This window comes from Rhinichthys klamathensis, unplaced genomic scaffold (genome assembly GCF_029890125.1).
Source record: "Rhinichthys klamathensis goyatoka isolate OS25496 unplaced genomic scaffold, OSU_Roscu_1.1 h1tg000064l_1, whole genome shotgun sequence".
Lineage (NCBI taxonomy): Eukaryota > Metazoa > Chordata > Actinopteri > Cypriniformes > Leuciscidae > Rhinichthys > Rhinichthys klamathensis.
In genome coordinates this window covers 1,000,390-1,019,197 of record NW_026606607.1, presented here as the reverse complement: position 1 = coordinate 1,019,197, position 18,808 = coordinate 1,000,390, and the positions used below count along the sequence as shown (strand labels likewise).

The following is an 18,808-nucleotide window of genomic DNA, read 5'->3' as shown; positions in this document are numbered from 1 at the left end:
ATCTTGATATGCCACACCTGTGAGGTGGATGGATTATCTCAGCAAAGAAGTGCTCACTAACATAGATTTAGACAGATTTGTGAACAATATTTGAGAGAAATAGACATTTTGTGTACATAAAAAAAGTCTTAGATCTTTGAGTTCAGCTCGTGAAAAAGGGGGGCAAAAACAAGTGTTGAGTTTATAATTTTGTTCAGTGTATTTAGTAAGATTGTTATTGGTCCTATTGGTTTATTTAAAGGAATTAAATGATCAAAAGGGATTTAATGAAATAAAGAAAAAGAAATAAGAACACTGTTAAGACCGCTGAGGCAGACCAACATAAAAATGTGACCAGTTACGGAAACTAGGGACACAAGTCGGTTCTGGGGCATTTTGAGTTATTCATAGATTCTGAATGTGTAGTCTCCAAGCTTTCCAACGATGTGTAACACGTGGAAATCTGATCATATTTAGAGAAGTTGTGGCCATTTGAAGGTAGGCACTTAAAATAACTAAAAGTTAAGATAACAGCCTCTAAAGATGTGCAGTTCTCACCTCTCTCTGCTGGGGGGAGTGACAATAGGGCTCATTTACATCTCATTTAGATAAGCCATACCCCCTGTAAAGCTTCCCCCTGTGCTTTACAGCTTTTTTTCTTTCCTGAGCTAGCTAATAACAATAGGTAGGTATTGGGAAGGTCTAAACAGACTAAACATGAGATAACGTGTAGCCTACGTGTTCTTAGAATGAACACAAAACGACAAACTTTAATGTTTATGGAAACTCACCCCCAGGACCGGCGAATGCACTTCTGCCGCTCTAGGCAAAAAACAATTGTGCTGCCCCTCTATTTGCAACGTATACCAGCAACAACACACAAAGACCAATATGCCATACATATAACGCTTCTTTCTCATTTTGCTCGCAAGTTGTGCTGCCGACTTGTGTCCCTGGTTTCTGTAACGGGTCACAAATGTAACATTTAAAACTTTGTCATCCTAACAACAAACAGCAGTGTGTAATGGAGTAAAGCAGAACAGCATTAAGAATATCAAATATTGGGGGGACGGACTTGTTCCCCTCAATGTCTATGGTGGTTATGGCTCTGATACAACCCCTATAAATGCAGTAGTTTTAGAATGATACTCACAGGGATTCCAGTAGGTGACGTGACGCAAATATCTTCAAACTACTGTTTACATTGAGCAAAATCCACCTATTGTATGGTACCTAATAACCAAGTTCATTGCAATTGCTTGCTTTTTCATTGAGTAAGCTCTATTCTAATGGGAAATGATATGCAATGATGAAAATGTCAATATTTAAGGGACTTTTTCACACAGTTGGGCAGGCAACACTAATTAGGTTACTGTTTCTTGGAAAATTGAGTTAGTTGAGAGGATGATAGAGAGAGAGAAAACCTTTTCCTCATTTTACCATGACATGAAATGTCAGTCATGTCTCCCTTTGTTTTTTACTTTCTTATCTTAGCAAAGACACAGTAGAAATTGGTTGCGTATCAACTCTGATTTAGGCGCTTACAGAATGACAGCTCTGTTTTTCGGCAGATTTTGAGTTGTGTTGTTGAGTTGTGTATTCAGTAGAGCTAAGAAACTAAGTTTGAGACTAGCTGTTTAACTTTCTTCCCAGCTGGTTTGAACATTGGCACCCTACCGGATGATCAGTCGGCTTCCCCTCATCCTGGCTCTTCTCGAGGGTCTAGGACACTACAAGAGGAACCTCTGGATGTAATACTAAGTCCTGAGCTGGACAAGATGGTTTCTGATGGTAAGAGTCATGCATTTTTTCTTAAAAGTTATTCTCTCTTTTTGTGCTGCTTTTCTCAAAATACACCAGAGATGAATTACATGTTATCCTTGTTTTTATAGCATGTTACATTTACATACAAATTTTTATCACAGATTGATTTTCTCATAAAATTGATATTGGTATCTGGCAATTCCTTCCTCCAATTGTTCCTTCCTTAGCCAGCAAGTGTTTTTCCTAGCAGCTTTTCTTCCTTGGCAATTGTGATTATTGTTTGCAAACTGAAGTGTAATAACTGAAAAAGGGATTTTGGCACATGAAAAAATGGTATTTGGTTACATCTTTATGGCTTTAACTCTTTTTATGCTGTGATATATTGAGTCATCTTTATATTTCATTAGATGTTGGGTTTTGTATTATTGGCCTACTTATAATCATATTTCCTTGTTTACAGGGGCCATTCTGAGTAAGTTCTACAAAATTCCAGGTTTGTTGCTTTCTGAAATATTTTTACAACTTTCTGCAAAACACCAGATGTTTTAAATGTTATTCACTCATTTTCTGAAGATTTTGCCTATTTAGAAAGGTGTGTAAATTGTCTTGCACCATTTTGTATTCAGGCAGTTTTAACTAGAGATGTAAAAATGCATTGATTCATGATGTGTCATGCTCTGACAATGAAAATTCAATGCATCAATTTGAACTTTTAACAGTATTCAATGTATTATTTGCCAAATCTTGAAAAAATGCTCTTATTTTCAGGTTGGTAAAATCAACCAAATAACAAAAATTATTTCAGTTCTGAATATGTATATTCTACATTCTATTAATTCTGTTTAGAACTGGAGGGTAAGGACGTGGAAGACTTATTCACAGCAGTGCTCAGTCCAAGCGCCAACCAGCCACCTCAACTTACTCATTCACCCAACACTGCCTCAGCCACAGCAATGTCTCTCCAGAACCCAGGTATCAAGTTGTCTATCTCCTCATATGAACAGTCAATTAAACCACACAGATGTAATGTTGTACTGTGCTTGAGTATCACATATAAACTACACAGCTCATTATGTGAGTGCATGTTTCTCCATTTGCAGGAGATGCTGGTGGAATGTTCCCACGCTTGCCTATGATGAATGGCATGATGGGGCCAAACACGCACATTATTCCGAACCCCATGATTGCTGAAGCTGGAGTGTCTGGCACATTCTCTTCCATCCACCGCATGCCTTTTCCAGAAAATGTGACGTGAGTGAATTCAGATTTTGAGTAACACAGATTGGTACTGGCATTTCCATTTAAAAATATATATAGTTTCAGTGACTTATGAAAAAGACACTTAATGGCTTGATATGTCACTACAGGGAGAAGAAATTCAGCCAGATAGGGGGTGATGTGATTGGTCCCTGGGCTTCTCCTGGGCCCGTGCCCGGATCTGTCCCTCCACCAGAGGTGGAGACTGACACCATGTCCAATGCTCAGAGGAGCACGTTAAAGTGGGAGAAAGAGGAAACGCTTGGTGAAATGGCCACTGTGGCTCCTGTTCTATACACCAATATGAACTTCCCTAACCTTCCAGATGAATTTCCAGGTGAATGGATTGTCCTAATACACCTCAAGTAGAATTGCAAACTTGAAATGGAGTCAAGTTAGATACCAATCATCTGACTTTTTTCACAGATTGGGCAACTAGAGTAAAGCAAATTGCAAAGTTATGGAGGAAAGCTAGTTCTCAGGAAAGGGCACCTTATGTGGTAAGATGCTCTTTTATTAAGCCTCATAAATCCTAATGTTATATAGTTTTGTATGTATATCAAAAGTTTTGACTTTTTCACTTGGCTCTACCCCACTAGCAAAAGGCGAGAGACAACCGAGCAGCCCTTCGTATAAACAAAGTTCAGATGTCTAATGACACAATGAAAAGACAGCAACAGCAGCAGCAGCCAGTTGATCCCTTTGATCCCAGCATTCCCATAGACACAGAGCTGCTCTTCAAGGATCCGCTCAAGCACAAAGAATCTGAGCATGAACAAGAGTGGAAGTTCAGACAGGTGATTGACATCCCAACGGATGTTTCATTGTAAATGCTAGATTTTAAGACTGTGTTTTGCAAAACAGGGTGTCTCAACCTCTGATAAATGATTTCACCTTGGGCTGATCAGTACAATATAATCTTTAATCAGAATGTTGTTTAATAGCCATTTTGAATGAAGTTGAGTCTAGGCCTATATTATAGGATGTGAAATCAATTTGATGTGATCAGCAAATGTTATAGTTTTGCTAATTTCTCAGAATGAAATGCAGTATGTATGGACATATGACAAAGCTTTGCATAAGTAAATAAGTGTTAAATGTAAATAAGTATAATGTTCTTGTCAGTGGTCTTAAGTCTTCATACAAGTTAATACTTTTTAGACTTTACATTCAACATTGTTAGGATCCCAGGTTGAGGTACAGTTCTGGCATACATCTGCCAATACTCGGTAACAAATATGGTCTGATAAAGTGTTTACAAAAAAATATATTAGTGCTGTCAATGGATAAAAAAAAAAAAAACTAGATTAATCACACATTTTTCCTCTGTGATTAATCACAATTGAAAGCACTTGCGTTTTTATAAGTTTTGAATATACAGTAGTCAACATTTGAAGTGGATCAAAACCTTTCATCAAAGTTATACATGAATTTTGTCTTAGGACAACTTTGATGAACTATTTTGATCCACTTCAAATGTTGACTACTGTATTTTATAATGTAATAATTTCTCAGTTAAACTTCAAATTAATGTAGAAACAACATAAAGACAGTATGTTTTAAATACTTTAATGGCATCTTTTTATGAATGAAGGCCAGTATCACTATTACTAATACTGCTACTGATGACTCGAAGAAAATGTTTTTTTTTTTCCCATTTTAAACATTATAGAGCTGGTAAGTCCCGCCCCTTCCGCTTACCCCGCTGGACCTCTAGGTTGAAAAATCGTCAATGCAAGTGAATGAGAGAATAATTATTTTCTAATCCTGTTTGAATTTTGCAATGGATGTGAAGATATGTTGTCTGTGAATTTTTTATATAAATTTTCGTGTAAAGTATGCTACAATTTAGCAGGTCGAATTTTCATACGGTTAGACTTTGTGTGAGAGCACTTTGTGGACTACAACTCTTCGCTGCTTTCGACGCGTTTGATATACGTCACCACCACTAGCACACGGATCCCGCTAAACATGCCTTTGTTTGAATGGTGACATTTGGGTACAAAACACACAGGCATCTCGATCTAATTCCTTAGATTATCGCACCGTGATTTGTGGAGGGAAAATGTGTTATGCGGTGTCGTCACATATGCGACGTGTAGTCTTTCTCGTTTTGTCTATTCCACAACTGCTAGCCAAAGAATCATACAATATACTGTCAAACTCGTTACATGAGAAATTCTATAAAAAATTCACAGACAACATATGTTCACATTCATGGCACAATTCAAACGGGATCAGAAAATAATTATTTTCTCTCATTCACTTGCATTGGCGCTTTTTCAACCTAGAGGTCCACTTGGAGTTTTACGGATGGGCGGGACTTACCAGCTCTATAGCCATTCAACATTACAGTGTAATTGAAAGCTATAAGATTTCACACGCCTCACACTCTTTACTTTCATTTAAGACCTTATTTAACTCATTTAAGATTGCTCTTATGAGAATACTCGATAAAACAGAAATTTTGGCATAATTATGTGTGTTATTGTTCGTTCAAATGCGAAGGAGAACTCGATTCTGGCACTCGTCTTTCTTTGCGTCGTGTGTGTCAGGACATTCACAGACATCGTGTTTATCTTTTTTTGTCTTGTCGCACTTGAATGATTTAAAAGCATTTGCATGGATAAAAGCGTGATCATATAATGTAACGCTAGCCAAACGATAACAGAAAAAAAACAGATACTGCGTTAATTGCGTTAAATAATTTTAACTCGTTAAACTTTGCATGCATGGACGCGTTAACGTTGGCAGCACTAAATATTTACATATATACATTTTGGCAAAAAATATATAAAATCAATAATGCAGTCTTCTTTTATTTGCATTGGCTTAATTAACGGGTACCCTTTTTCTCTTTTCTTTTTTTGTACTTTTTTTTGTTTGTTTTCATGACAGCAAATGAGACAAAAGAGCAAACAACAGGCCAAAATTGAAGCCACACAAAAGTTAGAACAGGTTAAAAATGAGCAGCAGCAACTTCAGAAACAGCAGCAACAACAGCAATTCAGTGGAGACACCTCAGAGTCTGGTAGTCAGAGTCCAGTGACAACTCAAACCAGCAGTGGTAACACTTCTCCTTTGCAAGAATTGACCTCCAAAGATGACTTCCAGATGCTTGAAACTGTGACATCGGGTACATCAACAGATGATGTATTTCTGCGTCCCCAACCTCCACCCCCTTCATCCACAGCAAAGACCCCTACCCAGGACACTCAGTACATGCAGGGACCCTCATCTCAGCCTCAGTCTCCTCAAATGTTTTCACCAGAATCATCTGGATCCCGTCCTTCTTCTCCGTGGGATCCATATGGTAAAATGGTGGGAACCCCCAGGCCACCACCATCTGGGTTAAGCACGCCTCGAAGAGGTTCTTTGTCTGACGTTCAAGAAAGGAATAGGCCCTCACCAGCTCATGAATCCACAGACCCTTATGCAAAGCCTCCAGACACACCTCGACCATCAGACCCATTTGTGAAACCTATGTGTCCACCCAGACCAGGACCATTAACTGAGCAGCAAGGACAAAACTTCATTAGTAATGTCATGCCTGGAGACAATTTTTCCAGGCCAGGCCAAAGATCGGAAGTGTACCAGCGCATGGCCCATAGCCGCATGGTTCTCTCTGACCCCTACTCTAGGCCACTGTTAACACCTATTCCAGGGAGTAATGAGTCTGGATCTGTGCCTGTGTTCAAAACACCCATGCTTCCTTCACAGTTTCAGCAAGACTCATTCAGCGCGGGGCAGCAAGGCATGAGAAGGGGGTCATCTGACGCTTTCTCTCAAATTCAACACTCTGACCCTTATTCACATCAGCCTCTAACACCCCATCCATCAATGGGAGATGGTTTCAGTAATGAGGGCAGAATGATGCATCCAGGACAAGGAGGTCCTTTTGCCCAACCATTGCCCATGAGCAGACACCCTCAACGAGATCCATATTCACAGGCACCATCTACACCTAGGCCAGACTACCCTCAACAAATGCCTGATCCATACGCTCAGCCTCCTGGTACTCCAAGACCTCATGATCCATATGCCCAGATGCCTGGTACCCCAAGACCACACTCTGATCCATACCCATTGCTACCATCCACACCTAGAACTGTATCAATTGATCCGTTTTCTCAGTCACCTAATAGTCGCAGACAATCTCCGTCTCATGCTATTGATCCATATGCTCAGATGCCAGGTACTCCAAGGCCTTTTCCGGGAGAGAGATACCCTAAATCACCAGGTAGTCAGAGATCCTCAGATCCCTTCTTACAGCCTCCTGGAACTCCTAGGCCAGTCAAAAATGAAACTTATGATCAATCACCAGGAACACCAAGGCCAGTTCTTCCTGACCCATATTGTCAACCCCCTGGTACCCCACGTCCAGGAGCTGGCCCAGAAGCCTTCTCCAGACCAAATCCTAGATTAAACTTTGTGGCCCATCAAACAGATCAACTTGGCCATCAAGCACAAAGTAGGATGCAGGACCCATTTGCTCGTCCCTGTGCCCTTGATTCTCAAACCCCCAAACATCCTGTGATTTCAGATGAAAGTCTCTCCCTACAACAGACAAATCCTAACCAGACACCTATTCATGATCCTTTTGAACAAGCTTCACTAACCCCATGTTCACAAACAGGGGAGAGATTGTCACATGATGTTTCAGTAAACACAGGCAACCCATCGGATTCACATAACACAATGCAACCACCACTTGGAGAGACTGAAGAGAAAATTAAACAGGTCTGAAAACATATTAAGTATGTTTTCCATTAGAGAATATTACCCTTCCCTTTTTCTGTTTTTTAATGACGTAATATTGATTGTATACTCTTATTGCTCTTTTTTAGCGCCAAAGACTACGGCAGTTAATTCTCAGACAGCAGCAGCAGAAAAGTGCAATCAGACTAGAAAAAGGACTCCAGGAGGCAACTGCTACTGCTGCACCTGGGACTCCAAGGCATTGGTCACAGGACGATTCTGGACCTCAGAAGGATATTTTTGGTAGACCCCCACCTCCATATCCAGGTACTATGAGATCATCACCAATTAATGCAGGACAAAGATTTCCTGGAACTTTCCTTGCCGATCAACATGGGTCCATGTCTGATGAACCCCAGTGCTCCCGGCCGCCATTACCCAGAGACCTGAACAACATGGGCACAAGACTGCAAGGACAAAGGTAAGTGCTTTTCCTCTATCAATTATGCTGTCAAACTAGTAATTCATTTAATGTTCAAGTTATCTTGAAACCTAATTCCTTACAGATTTGGATTTCCTCCTGGAGCTCCAAACCAAGAACAATTCATCAGGCCCCCTCACCAGATACAAGGTGGACCAATGCTTGACAATATCCCACCACATATGAGACGACCTCTTTCTGTTGACATTGCTAGGCAAATAGGCAGTAATCATCAGATGGGCCTTCCCCAGCATTTTCCGCCACGTGGCCTTTCAATGCAACAACATAATATAATGGGTCAACCATTTATTGAACTTTGTCACAGGGCTCCAGAGAACAGAGTCAGACTACCGTTTGGGCCACCTAATGCTTTGGATCATCCTAATCATCCTCAGAGACCTCCTCATGGCTTCATGGGAGGCCAAAATATGGCCTTTACAGGAAATCAAGGTCCCAGAATAATGGATCCGATGTTGGGCCTTTCACGACAAGGATCAGTCAGTCACATGCAGACTTCAGCTAATATGGATAACCTGCATCACCATACAAATACAGTTCCACAACAGACTACACTGGCAGTACCACTTCGCCATTTGGTCAGTAGGGATTCAGTTACTCCCAGCGAATCTGCACTACTCCCTGTCACAACATCTGGACCAACAGAGGAAATCCCATTGCCATGTAGTGATGGTGTTGAGAAGCTTGAAACGGATGACTCTGCTGTGAAGGACCTTGATGATGTGGAGGTCAAAGACTTGGTTGATGAGGACCTGGACAACCTGAACCTTGATGCAGATGATGGCAAAGATTTAGACCTGGAAACAAATGACCTTCATCTTGATGATCTTCTGGAATCTGGAAAGTTTGATCTTATTGCTTATGCAGATCCTGAGAACCTTGGGGACAAAAAAGACATGTTTAATGAAGAACTTGATTTGAGTGATCACATAGAAGATGACCATGGGGATACCTCTGATCTTCAGAAGGCCTTGTCTGAAAAAAGAAATTCCAGATGTGAAGGTATATCCTCAGCTCAACCTAAATCAGAGGCCATACAAGGTCCTAGTAATGTCAAACTAGAAAAAAGTCTGTCAAAAGAGTTTCTGGACTCTCAGTCTGAAAGAACTATCAAAACTGAGAGCCAAGGTTTTGGAACCTCAGTGGATGACCATCAGCCCATGAGTAGTAAAAGTGGTCAAGACGATGTCTCCGTTCTTTTTGAGGAGTCTAGTGCACATGTACATCCTGGATCTTCTCCAGTGTTGTCAAGCCTGTTGATCAAGGAAAAGCTAGGTGAAACTAGGAGTGAATCCATAATTTCTCCCATCTCGGGTGACCCTGATGCCCAAACGAATCTTGGCTCCAACATGAGTATGGTGATGCTGCGAGGACAACCCGAAGATCACGGGATAAACCCTGGAGTAACAATGGGGCACAGAGTAGATCCACCTCTAAGCCAAGGGCCAATATTAGGTAACCCAAATTTGATGCAGTCTGGGAACCAGCAGGTACCAATTCAAGGGTTTGGAGCATCACAAGGACAGCAAGTGGATCTGAACCTGCCTATAGTTAGTGGTCAGCAGCCTGTTCCCCATTCCTTAAACCTACAAACTCAACAGGGCATGTTCAATCCAGGGGCTACAGGGCAACAGGGGTCTCAAGTGCAACAAAGTCAACAGAACAGACCTCTTCTGTTAGATGAGCAGCCCCTTCTTCTTCAAGATCTGCTGGATCAAGAGAGGCAGGAACAACAACAGCAAAGGCAGATGCAGGCCATGATTCGGCAACGGTCAAATGACCCTTTTTTACCTAACATTGGTAAGCCTAAGCTCCACTTAGACTAATTGATAGACTAATTGAGGCTGTTGTACCTGTACATTAATGTGGTTTAATCTTGACTTGATTCTATACTGTCAGCAGCTCTTATCTTGCAGTCCTAAATGTCTAGTTATTGTACAGTTGTTGAATATAAGCTTATCTTGAATGTTAAATATTTAGAATGTAGGCTTATATGTATTTTTTTTTTTTTTTTACTCCAGTAACTTGAATACTTGAAATGTGAATATAATTGTGATATACAAATCACAATCCTGTAATTTATGTAGTGATTTATATTACTTTGTAGACTTTGATGCAATTACTGATCCAATCATGAAGGCAAAGATGGTAGCTCTAAAGGGGATCAACAAAGTGATGGTACAGAACAGTATGGGTATGACACCCATAGTTATGAACAGGTAAACACTTTACTATGTAAATTGCCTCCTCTGAACAATTACTGCAGTATTACAAAAAGCTTTTTATTAACTTGATTGGCCTAATTATTTACTTAACTAAAAATGACCACATGCAGTTTTCAGTGGTTTATTTTTAATGGTCAGTGATACATTTCCTTGTGTTGATTACTCTCCATGCTTTCCTTTGTGGCAGAGTGCAACAGATTCCAGGATCACATGCCCCAGATACAGCTGGTTTTTCACAACATTTTTTGGTATGTCCACAGGTTTTAGTCTTATTTTCTCTTCTTACCAGCATTAAACCTGTTCTAATGGCATATACAATGATTTCCTTTTAGGATGGAAAATTGCCACCACAGATTGCGAGACCCAATCCCCCTAACTTTGGACCAGGCTTTGTCAGTAAGTTGTTTTTGTCTCTCTCTCTTGTCAATAGTTACCAAGGAGCTGACTAGTGAGTGTTATTTTATCATTGTAATCACTGTAAAAGTAAATCAATTGAGGCTGGACATCCCATAAATCCTAAATGCATTTTTATTCTTCAGATGATTCTCAGAGAAAACAATACGAGGAGTGGCTTCAGGAAACTCAACAGCTTCTTCAAATGCAGCAGAAGTTTTTAGAGGACCAGATTGGGGCCCATAGGAAATCTAAAAAGGCTCTCTCTGCAAAACAGCGCACTGCAAAAAAATCTGGACGGGAGTTCCCAGAGGAGGATGCAGAACAGCTGAAACATGTGACTGAACAGCAAAGTGTGGTTCAAAAGCAACTAGAACAGGTAATATAGTTATTTAAAGGAGGATAACTATAAAATCATCCACCCAAATAGTTTAAGCCATCTTAAGTCATATTTTAGCAAATGGTAAATCTTAATTATTATTATTATTTTTTTTTTTTTTTTTTTTTTTTTTTTGCCAATTGCTTACTTTGTCATTTTGCCAAATGCTACTCTTTATCCATTTGTCAATTGAGTTAAAAATGATATTGGGCAGTTCACACGTGGTTAACACATGGCAATTCACCCACATACCACTCAAAGTGGATAAAAGACAAACTGTTATTGTACAGACCATGCCTTAATAAAATCAGGAAGTTTCCTTATTGTAGATTTTCAATACGCATTAAGCAGAAAAGATGAGGCACAGTGTTGTAGAGGTTCTCAGACGTAGTGGTTCCAAAATATGTTTTGCGTTTTAGCCACACGTCACCTAAGGTGAGTGAAAAAGTGTCCTATGACTTTTTCCTCCTTTAATTGTGGGGCAACTGCTAATGAGTTTCATCTTGACAGTAAAGAACAATCAAATATTGTTGAACAAATAACAATTATGTAAATTAGAGGGAGTTTGTCAGCTAATCAATCTAAAGGATTTGTTAGATATTGGATAACTTGTAGAGGATTTTACTGTATTATTATCACAAGGAATGCAAAAGTCTAGTAAAACAGATTGTATTAACAAAAAGATAAATGAGTAACTAACACAACTACTAAATGAATACCATGAACAATAAAAGAATAAAGTGCATAAGATGTATAAAATGTGATTTAAATTGAATGTTACTGTGGCAGAGTTACATTATCTTATGGACATATAAACTGTTGTTTCTCTGAAACTAATAAGGTTAATAGCCTTATTATGCACCAAACAAATAAATTAAAGATTATTTGCTATTAACTGGCATCAGCTATATAACATGTAATGTCATTTAGAAATCCATTTACTGATAATATACAACAGTTCCAGTGTCTCTGGAAAGAGATTTGGTTAGTAATATTTATATTCCATGCAGTCTGGTGGTGGTGACTTCTTCCACCGGTTGCACTGGGTAACAATGTAGTGGGGAAAGAAGCCGGAATCCATTTTAACAACCTTGAATAATGGGATGTGGATCTCCTGGAGCAGTAAAAGGGTTCTAAAATCTGGAACACACAGATGTGGGCCTGAAGTATTTTTGCAGAAGTTCCCTAACCATCTGGAACAAAAGTACCGTGCAGTGAAGGTTTGTCAATCCGCTTTTGTCTCTCAGGCATGGAGACTCGAGACATGCTGTATTTGTTATCGTCTCGCTGGATGAAGATTCTGGATGTTGTGTGTCTCTTTCCCCACAGCCTCAGAATATGGTTGTGTCTCTTGTTGTCTCACAAGCTGTAAACTTATAGCATGGAATCTGTAGCTGTTTCTTCCTTCACAGGCCAGAGACACAGAACTTGGTTGTATCTGTTAAGGTCTCTCTTGACATACTGGAGACTCAGAACATTGTATCTGCTATTGCCTCCCACCACTCAGGCAGGAGATTCAGAACTTTGTATCTGTCAATGTCTTACTTGATGGCCCGAGAATCAGAACAAGGATTGTCTGTTTAAAGGGTACATTTATCCCTTTCTGGTGAGGAGGAGATTGCAATTTGGCCAATTCCAGTCCTATGATTGGGTGCTGGCATCAGAGGTGGCACACACAGTGTGGCCCACCCTTCTTTCCCCTTGTGGAACTCATTTGCCTAATCTAAAGCACATAGTAAAACAGTATCTTTCAAGTTTTACCAGTGCATTAGTCACTTTCCAGACCACCACCAGAATACTTTGGCAATGTTCAGAACACAAGTTTGAAATGTCATTCATGCATTCATTTGTATGTGAATGCAAATCATTTGTCAAACAGCTGAATTTGTGTAAGATGTTGCACTACAAATAGTTGTTGATCCTATTTCTCTGAATAATTATGAAATGGATTTGTTGTAGTTTACAAAGAGAACTGAAGTCGCGATTGCATGCTGTCTGAAAGCCGTCGGCAGCACGAGCAAATTTCATATCGTACCATTTTTAATAGCAGGGTATCACGATACCTTTCCAGTACCAGTATATCGTGCAACACTAGCCTATACTATCAATGAAGTGAGATCTACGTTTTTTTATCAGTTTTATTTTGATATACATGACACAATATAACATCCCGACTACATGAAATCTGTTATAAAAAAAAACAGATTTGTGAGCATCAGTGGAACTGAAGGTGTGAGAATAAACACAAAACACACGTGATCGTTGCCATGCGGTGGATTCGGCCAATCGTGGACCAGTTGTGTCGTCATCAGAGCTCGTACAGCTGCTCTGGAGAAGCTGTGCAGAATAAATGAGCCGGCTGCGGTACTTTGATGGCATAAGTCGCAGTCACGTGGCGTCGGCGCTGTCTCGAGTCGGACAAGCCTAATTACTTTGCTCCTGAATGAATCAGCCATTTTAACTAATCATTTGAATGAATGACTCAACGACTTACTGCTGGCGGTTTTAGTTTTGTATTTAGGTATCGTTTCATTTTTCAAAATCATTTCAGTATTTAACATTTTTATTTTTTAAAACAGTCATCTCAAAACATTATGCAATTGTAATGCATTCATGTGCCCTCTGAACTGTATTACACAGTCTTTGCAAATACATCTAAATACCACTTCAGATGCAGCTTCTTTGCCCATCTCTGCATTGCAAAGACAGAATTATTTGATTGGTAACTGCCTTATAGTATCTTATTATTTTAATTGAATTTATTGATAACGTAAAAATTTGACACAAAAGATTACATTTAAGCATTTTAACTCTTTTAAAGGTAAAAATACCCATAAATATTAAAGTCAATTAAAACCAATAGTTAATTTTTGTCAATGCTGTGAATGAACCACCACACAGATTATGAAGAATATCAAAAGCTTTGGGAGTCAGTTTTCCACGACAGTCCTAAACCTGCCAAGGTACCAGCACAATAACACACTCAGCAAAATATCGTCTAATTATCGTTATCAACAAAATCCCAGAAAAATGTTGTCGTTTTCCCTTTTAAGAGGTGTCTGTTGTCCAAGCATCCTTTTTTGATAGCGTTGGACATTTTATTGTGCTAGTCCACCAAGATGCAATGAAATGTAGTAAACTGCTGTTGCAGTCAGAGAGGGAACCTGCCATAAAACTGTGCCCTGGAATGTGCTGTTCACTACAGTCATTCAACAACTCTTTAATTAGGTAGTAGCCACTCAACTATCGCTAGCAGCTAATGACTTTCCCACTGACAGGCCAGAGCTTTTTAAATTTGTTTACACCTACTGTTTATCATGATATAGTCCCTAAACATCAACAGCAAAATGATAAATTAGCTCTAAAAGAGACTGACTGGAGTAAAGTAATTTCAAGTGGGGACATAGAGAGAGGTTGTATGTGATTACATTTTGGGAAAAATTAAAGAAGTGTTAAAGCTGTTTACTAGAAGAGGTTGGCAAACCAACAGAAAAGGGAATATTTTGCCCCGGGTGAACAATGGATGTAGGAAATTGTTGGAGGATAGAGATCAGCTCCTTAAAAAAATGGTTGAATTATAGGCTTATTACTGATCGCTATACATTTACTTCTATGATGAATAAAGTAATACAGACTTAATGTAAGGCCAAAGCTAGTTTTATTATGGATATTGTCGAGGGGTCAAATGGGGATGGGGGAAAAAAAATTGGCAATCTATTAATAAATTAGTTGGAAAACAAAAGAACATGGATTAATGTTTTGCACTTAAAAAATGAATAACATCTTAGTAAAGGATTCCTTTACTATAGCTTCTAATTTTAATATAAATTTTTGTTTGTGGCTTTGTACTAGGTCTATCAGTAAAGAGGACTGCGAGGGCGGACAACTTTTGGTCAAAAAGTATTGTCTGTAATAGGGAGTAATTATTGGAATAAATAACCGCTGTCAATAAGACGGTGTTCTACATATTACACTTTTAAAAATCATCTTAATTAAGTGAATCTCTAAAACATAAAACAAAGGATAAACAGTTGAACTAAAGCAGTTTTAAAAAATGAGAATCTGAATTTTAAAAAAGCCTGTGTAAATAACATCAATATTCTGAGAACAATCTTCCATCCCCTAGGGGTCATGAACCCCATCTTAAAGAACCTCGTTCTAGAGACCTATGAGACCTGTTTAAGATGGTTTGCCCTCTAATTATTTTTTGACTGTTGTAACCTTTCCGCACGTCAGTGTATCTAGGGCCTCAGCGGTACTCAGTTCCTGATTTATTCTCTGACATTAACACTAACCTACTGTTATACAGTAAACTTTTTTTAAATTTATATAAACAGGATTAAATCTCGTGTTCACATATCCTTCCCTCTATTGTTTCTTTAGATACGGAAGCAACAGAAAGAACATGCTGAGCTCATCGAGGAATACCGTGTTAAGCAGCAACAACAGCAACAGCGCCTCCAACCTGCTGTGATGGGTCCAATAAAGGCCATGCCAGGAATGCAAGGACAGCCCCCTCCAGTGATGCCTGGTGGACCCCCTATGGGCCAGCCTATGATGGGTCCTATGCTGCCCGTGCAACAACCCCACTTTGGTAAGCCTACTCGCATGCCCAACGTGCCACGTTGGCATCCTGGTACTACTGGACCAATGACTGGACCCAGGATGCCACCTCACCTGCCCCCTCAGATGCCACTACCTAACCCCTCCCAGCCTCTCCAGACACAGCCACCTTCCCCTATGGTTCCAGGAGGTAAACCTGGGCAGCCTGGCACTGTAGCTGGAGGTAATGGCGGAGGAGCCAGTAGTAGTAGTGCCCCTCATGTGAAGTTTGATGATAATAATCCATTTAGCGAAGGCTTCCAGGAGCGGGAGCGTCGAGAGCGGCTTCGAGAGCAGCAGGAGAAACAGCGGGTGCAGCTCATGCAGGAAGTGGAGAGACAAAGGGCATTGCAGAGACTAGAGCTGGAGCAGCAGGGCTTGGGGCTTGGCCCCAACAACAGCGGGGATGGTCTTACCCAGATGCCCTTCTATAATTCAGACCTGTCACAGGAATTCATGCAGACACCCAGGACTCAACAACAACCACAGCAAATTGGCCCAGTGTTTCCTCAGCAAGGAAATATGCCATTAGACTTTGTAAATCCAGGTCCAGCCTTTTTGCAAGGTGGCGAGCGCAGGCCTATGCCCGGGAATGGTTCCTTTCGCCCAGATATAAGTTCTAATTTTCAGCCTAAGAACCCCATGATGCATGGTTTCACCCCAGGTCAGCCACGTCCACCTGGGTTTGGAGGGCTTGGAATGCCACCCCACGGTGGAGGTGAAACTTCCTCATTTGGTATGGATTCCACAACTCCTTTACCTCCTAATTTCCCTGGGGCAGGTCAGTCCCTTATCCAGCTCTACTCAAACATTATCCCTGAGGAGAAGGGCAAAAAGAAAAGGAGTCGAAAAAAGAAACGGGATGATGATGCAGATTCGGTCAAAACTCCTTCCACACCTCACTCTGACATCACTACCCCACTTACACCATGTGTATCAGACACCTCATCCACACCAACACGCAGTGTTGCCATCATGGGAGACCAAGACGCTTTAGACCAAGACCCACTTTCTGGAGGTACCCCACTAGGGCGACAGTCCAGCGTGGGTTCGGAGGCAGAGCAAGGCCTTCTCCGTGATATCAAGCTGGAAAAGTTAGAAGCCAGTGTGTGCCAGAAGGCTGAAGAAGAAGCAATGTTTGGCCATAGTGCAGGAGGAACCGGTATAGTAAAGACAGAAGAGGGCAATGAGATTATCTCCCCCAGCCCAGCATGCAAGAGTCCAGTTCAGAGCACTAAAGGGGACACTGGGAATGAGTTGCTCAAACATCTTCTGAAGAACAAGAGCACCCCTCCTCCTTCCTCAGCTCCTCTCATACATCAGATGTCCAATGACAGTATTCAATCAGAGGAAGAGGGCCTGACTGACAGCAAAGGCTATTTAAGACTGGACAGCACAGATTCTTTGGTAAGAGCTCTATGGCTACCTCCCTACACAACCAGAGTGACGAATCATAATTTTGAACATGTAAAAAATCATGAGTGTAGATAGATAAAATGGCATGAAATGATGGGATGTTTAAATATGTTAAAGATCTAAAGAATAATCTGTCCAGCTTTGAATTTAACATTCAGCTCTTAATTTTTAAGAATGCTATTTTTGAATATAATGTCAGATGTCAAAAAAAGTAGCATTTGCAAAATACAGAATTGTCACATTGTTGAAGGTAGATGTTTGTTTATTAGCTAGTCCTGTTCTCTCTTTTGTTCTTGGAGCTGAAAGAGTTGTTTATTGTCTATAGAGTGGCATGAACAGCCAGACAGGGAATCCAGATCTAGAGCCTTCAGTACCAGAGCAAAGCAAGAGAAAACAACGCAACAAGCGGACACCAAAGAATGGGGCTGAGAAACCGCCATCACGCTGGAAAAAGAGGAAGAAGGATGACGAGGAGAGACAAGCAGTGTACACCAACACAGACACGCTGATGACTCAGCTCAAGCAGGTAAACACCCACTACTATATACCTAAAAATGTACAGTACATCATTATGATAATTAACGTTATGTACTGCACTTTTGTTGACCTATAATCTATAGTGAAGGGTACAGACTACAATTATAATTGAGATGTATACACCTGATGTGTAGACTTTACCTATTATTATAGTCATCTCTAGAAGTAATTTAATTGTAGCTTATCTACAGTGCTGGCATCACTTGTGGTATTTGCTGTAGAACCCATTTAAAACTTTCGTGAGGCTTATGACTGAAATCAGCGAGTAAGTTGGTTGTGGACATCATGTGCATGTATTGTACTGTTTCACTCAACTCATGTTTCCTCCACTCTCATCCTTACAGCAGCTTTCTATGCTGCCCCTGATGGAGCCTTTGATCAGGGTAAACTTTGCACATTTCCCCCTGTATGGCAGTGGGCAATTGAACGGTGAGAACAGGCTCTCTGGATCTTTTGGAAGTGCATCATTGGATGGAGTTTCTGATTACTACTCGCAACTTATCTATAAGGTTTGGCTTTCCTCTGCTTCCTTTGCTATACTATTGTTATGTAAAAAATAATTAAAAAAAATATGTTTTGTTTGTTTTGTTTGTTTGTGCTTGTAGCAAAACAATCTTAGCAATCCTCCAACACCTCCTGCCTCACTGCCCCCCACACCGCCACCTGTTGCCAGGCAGAAGCTGTTGAACGGCTTTGCCACTGCAGAGGAACTGGCCAAGAAGGCAGAAATTATGGGTAAGCATGAGAGTATAAATCATTTAGATACAAAGTTTAGTAAGTTGAACGTACAGCATTCAGAGATAAGATTTATATTTAGTTGGGCTGCCCCCTAATAGTCGACGAGAAGAGTCGACCAAACTTTTATTAGTCGGTTAGTTGCTCCACAGGAAGTGGAAGTCACGCAGTCCATGAGGGACAGATCGTTAACAGCGGGTTCTTATAATTACGGTATGTAGAGCAAGAAATCCAAACGTTTGCCTTTCATCCATCAACCTCAAATATGGCTTATCATTTGAAACATGCAAGTAACTTGGCTCCTCGCTCTAACATCAATCTAGA

General features: G+C 40.3%; 1 protein-coding gene across 11 annotated transcripts in view; it reads left to right on the top strand.

The window, feature by feature from the left end:
- kmt2ca (lysine (K)-specific methyltransferase 2Ca) overlaps positions 1-18,808 on the top strand; it is a 164,091-nt gene that overhangs the window by 132,800 nt on the left and 12,483 nt on the right. For 9 of the 11 annotated variants that reach the window (XM_056249816.1, XM_056249818.1, XM_056249819.1 and 6 more), the window contains 18 exons: positions 1,633-1,770; positions 2,204-2,236; positions 2,590-2,715; positions 2,844-2,994; positions 3,111-3,337; positions 3,427-3,500; positions 3,600-3,797; positions 5,899-7,740; positions 7,848-8,179; positions 8,265-9,997; positions 10,305-10,416; positions 10,610-10,670; positions 10,755-10,818; positions 10,962-11,194; positions 15,578-17,203; positions 17,538-17,738; positions 18,094-18,258; positions 18,355-18,484. In XM_056249816.1, the coding sequence (XP_056105791.1) occupies positions 1,633-1,770; positions 2,204-2,236; positions 2,590-2,715; positions 2,844-2,994; positions 3,111-3,337; positions 3,427-3,500; positions 3,600-3,797; positions 5,899-7,740; positions 7,848-8,179; positions 8,265-9,997; positions 10,305-10,416; positions 10,610-10,670; positions 10,755-10,818; positions 10,962-11,194; positions 15,578-17,203; positions 17,538-17,738; positions 18,094-18,258; positions 18,355-18,484 (7,446 nt within the window). The remainder of the gene's footprint in view (positions 1-1,632; positions 1,771-2,203; positions 2,237-2,589; positions 2,716-2,843; positions 2,995-3,110; positions 3,338-3,426; positions 3,501-3,599; positions 3,798-5,898; positions 7,741-7,847; positions 8,180-8,264; positions 9,998-10,304; positions 10,417-10,609; positions 10,671-10,754; positions 10,819-10,961; positions 11,195-15,577; positions 17,204-17,537; positions 17,739-18,093; positions 18,259-18,354; positions 18,485-18,808) is intronic. The other 2 variants (XM_056249821.1, XM_056249813.1) reach the window with 1 other exon arrangement.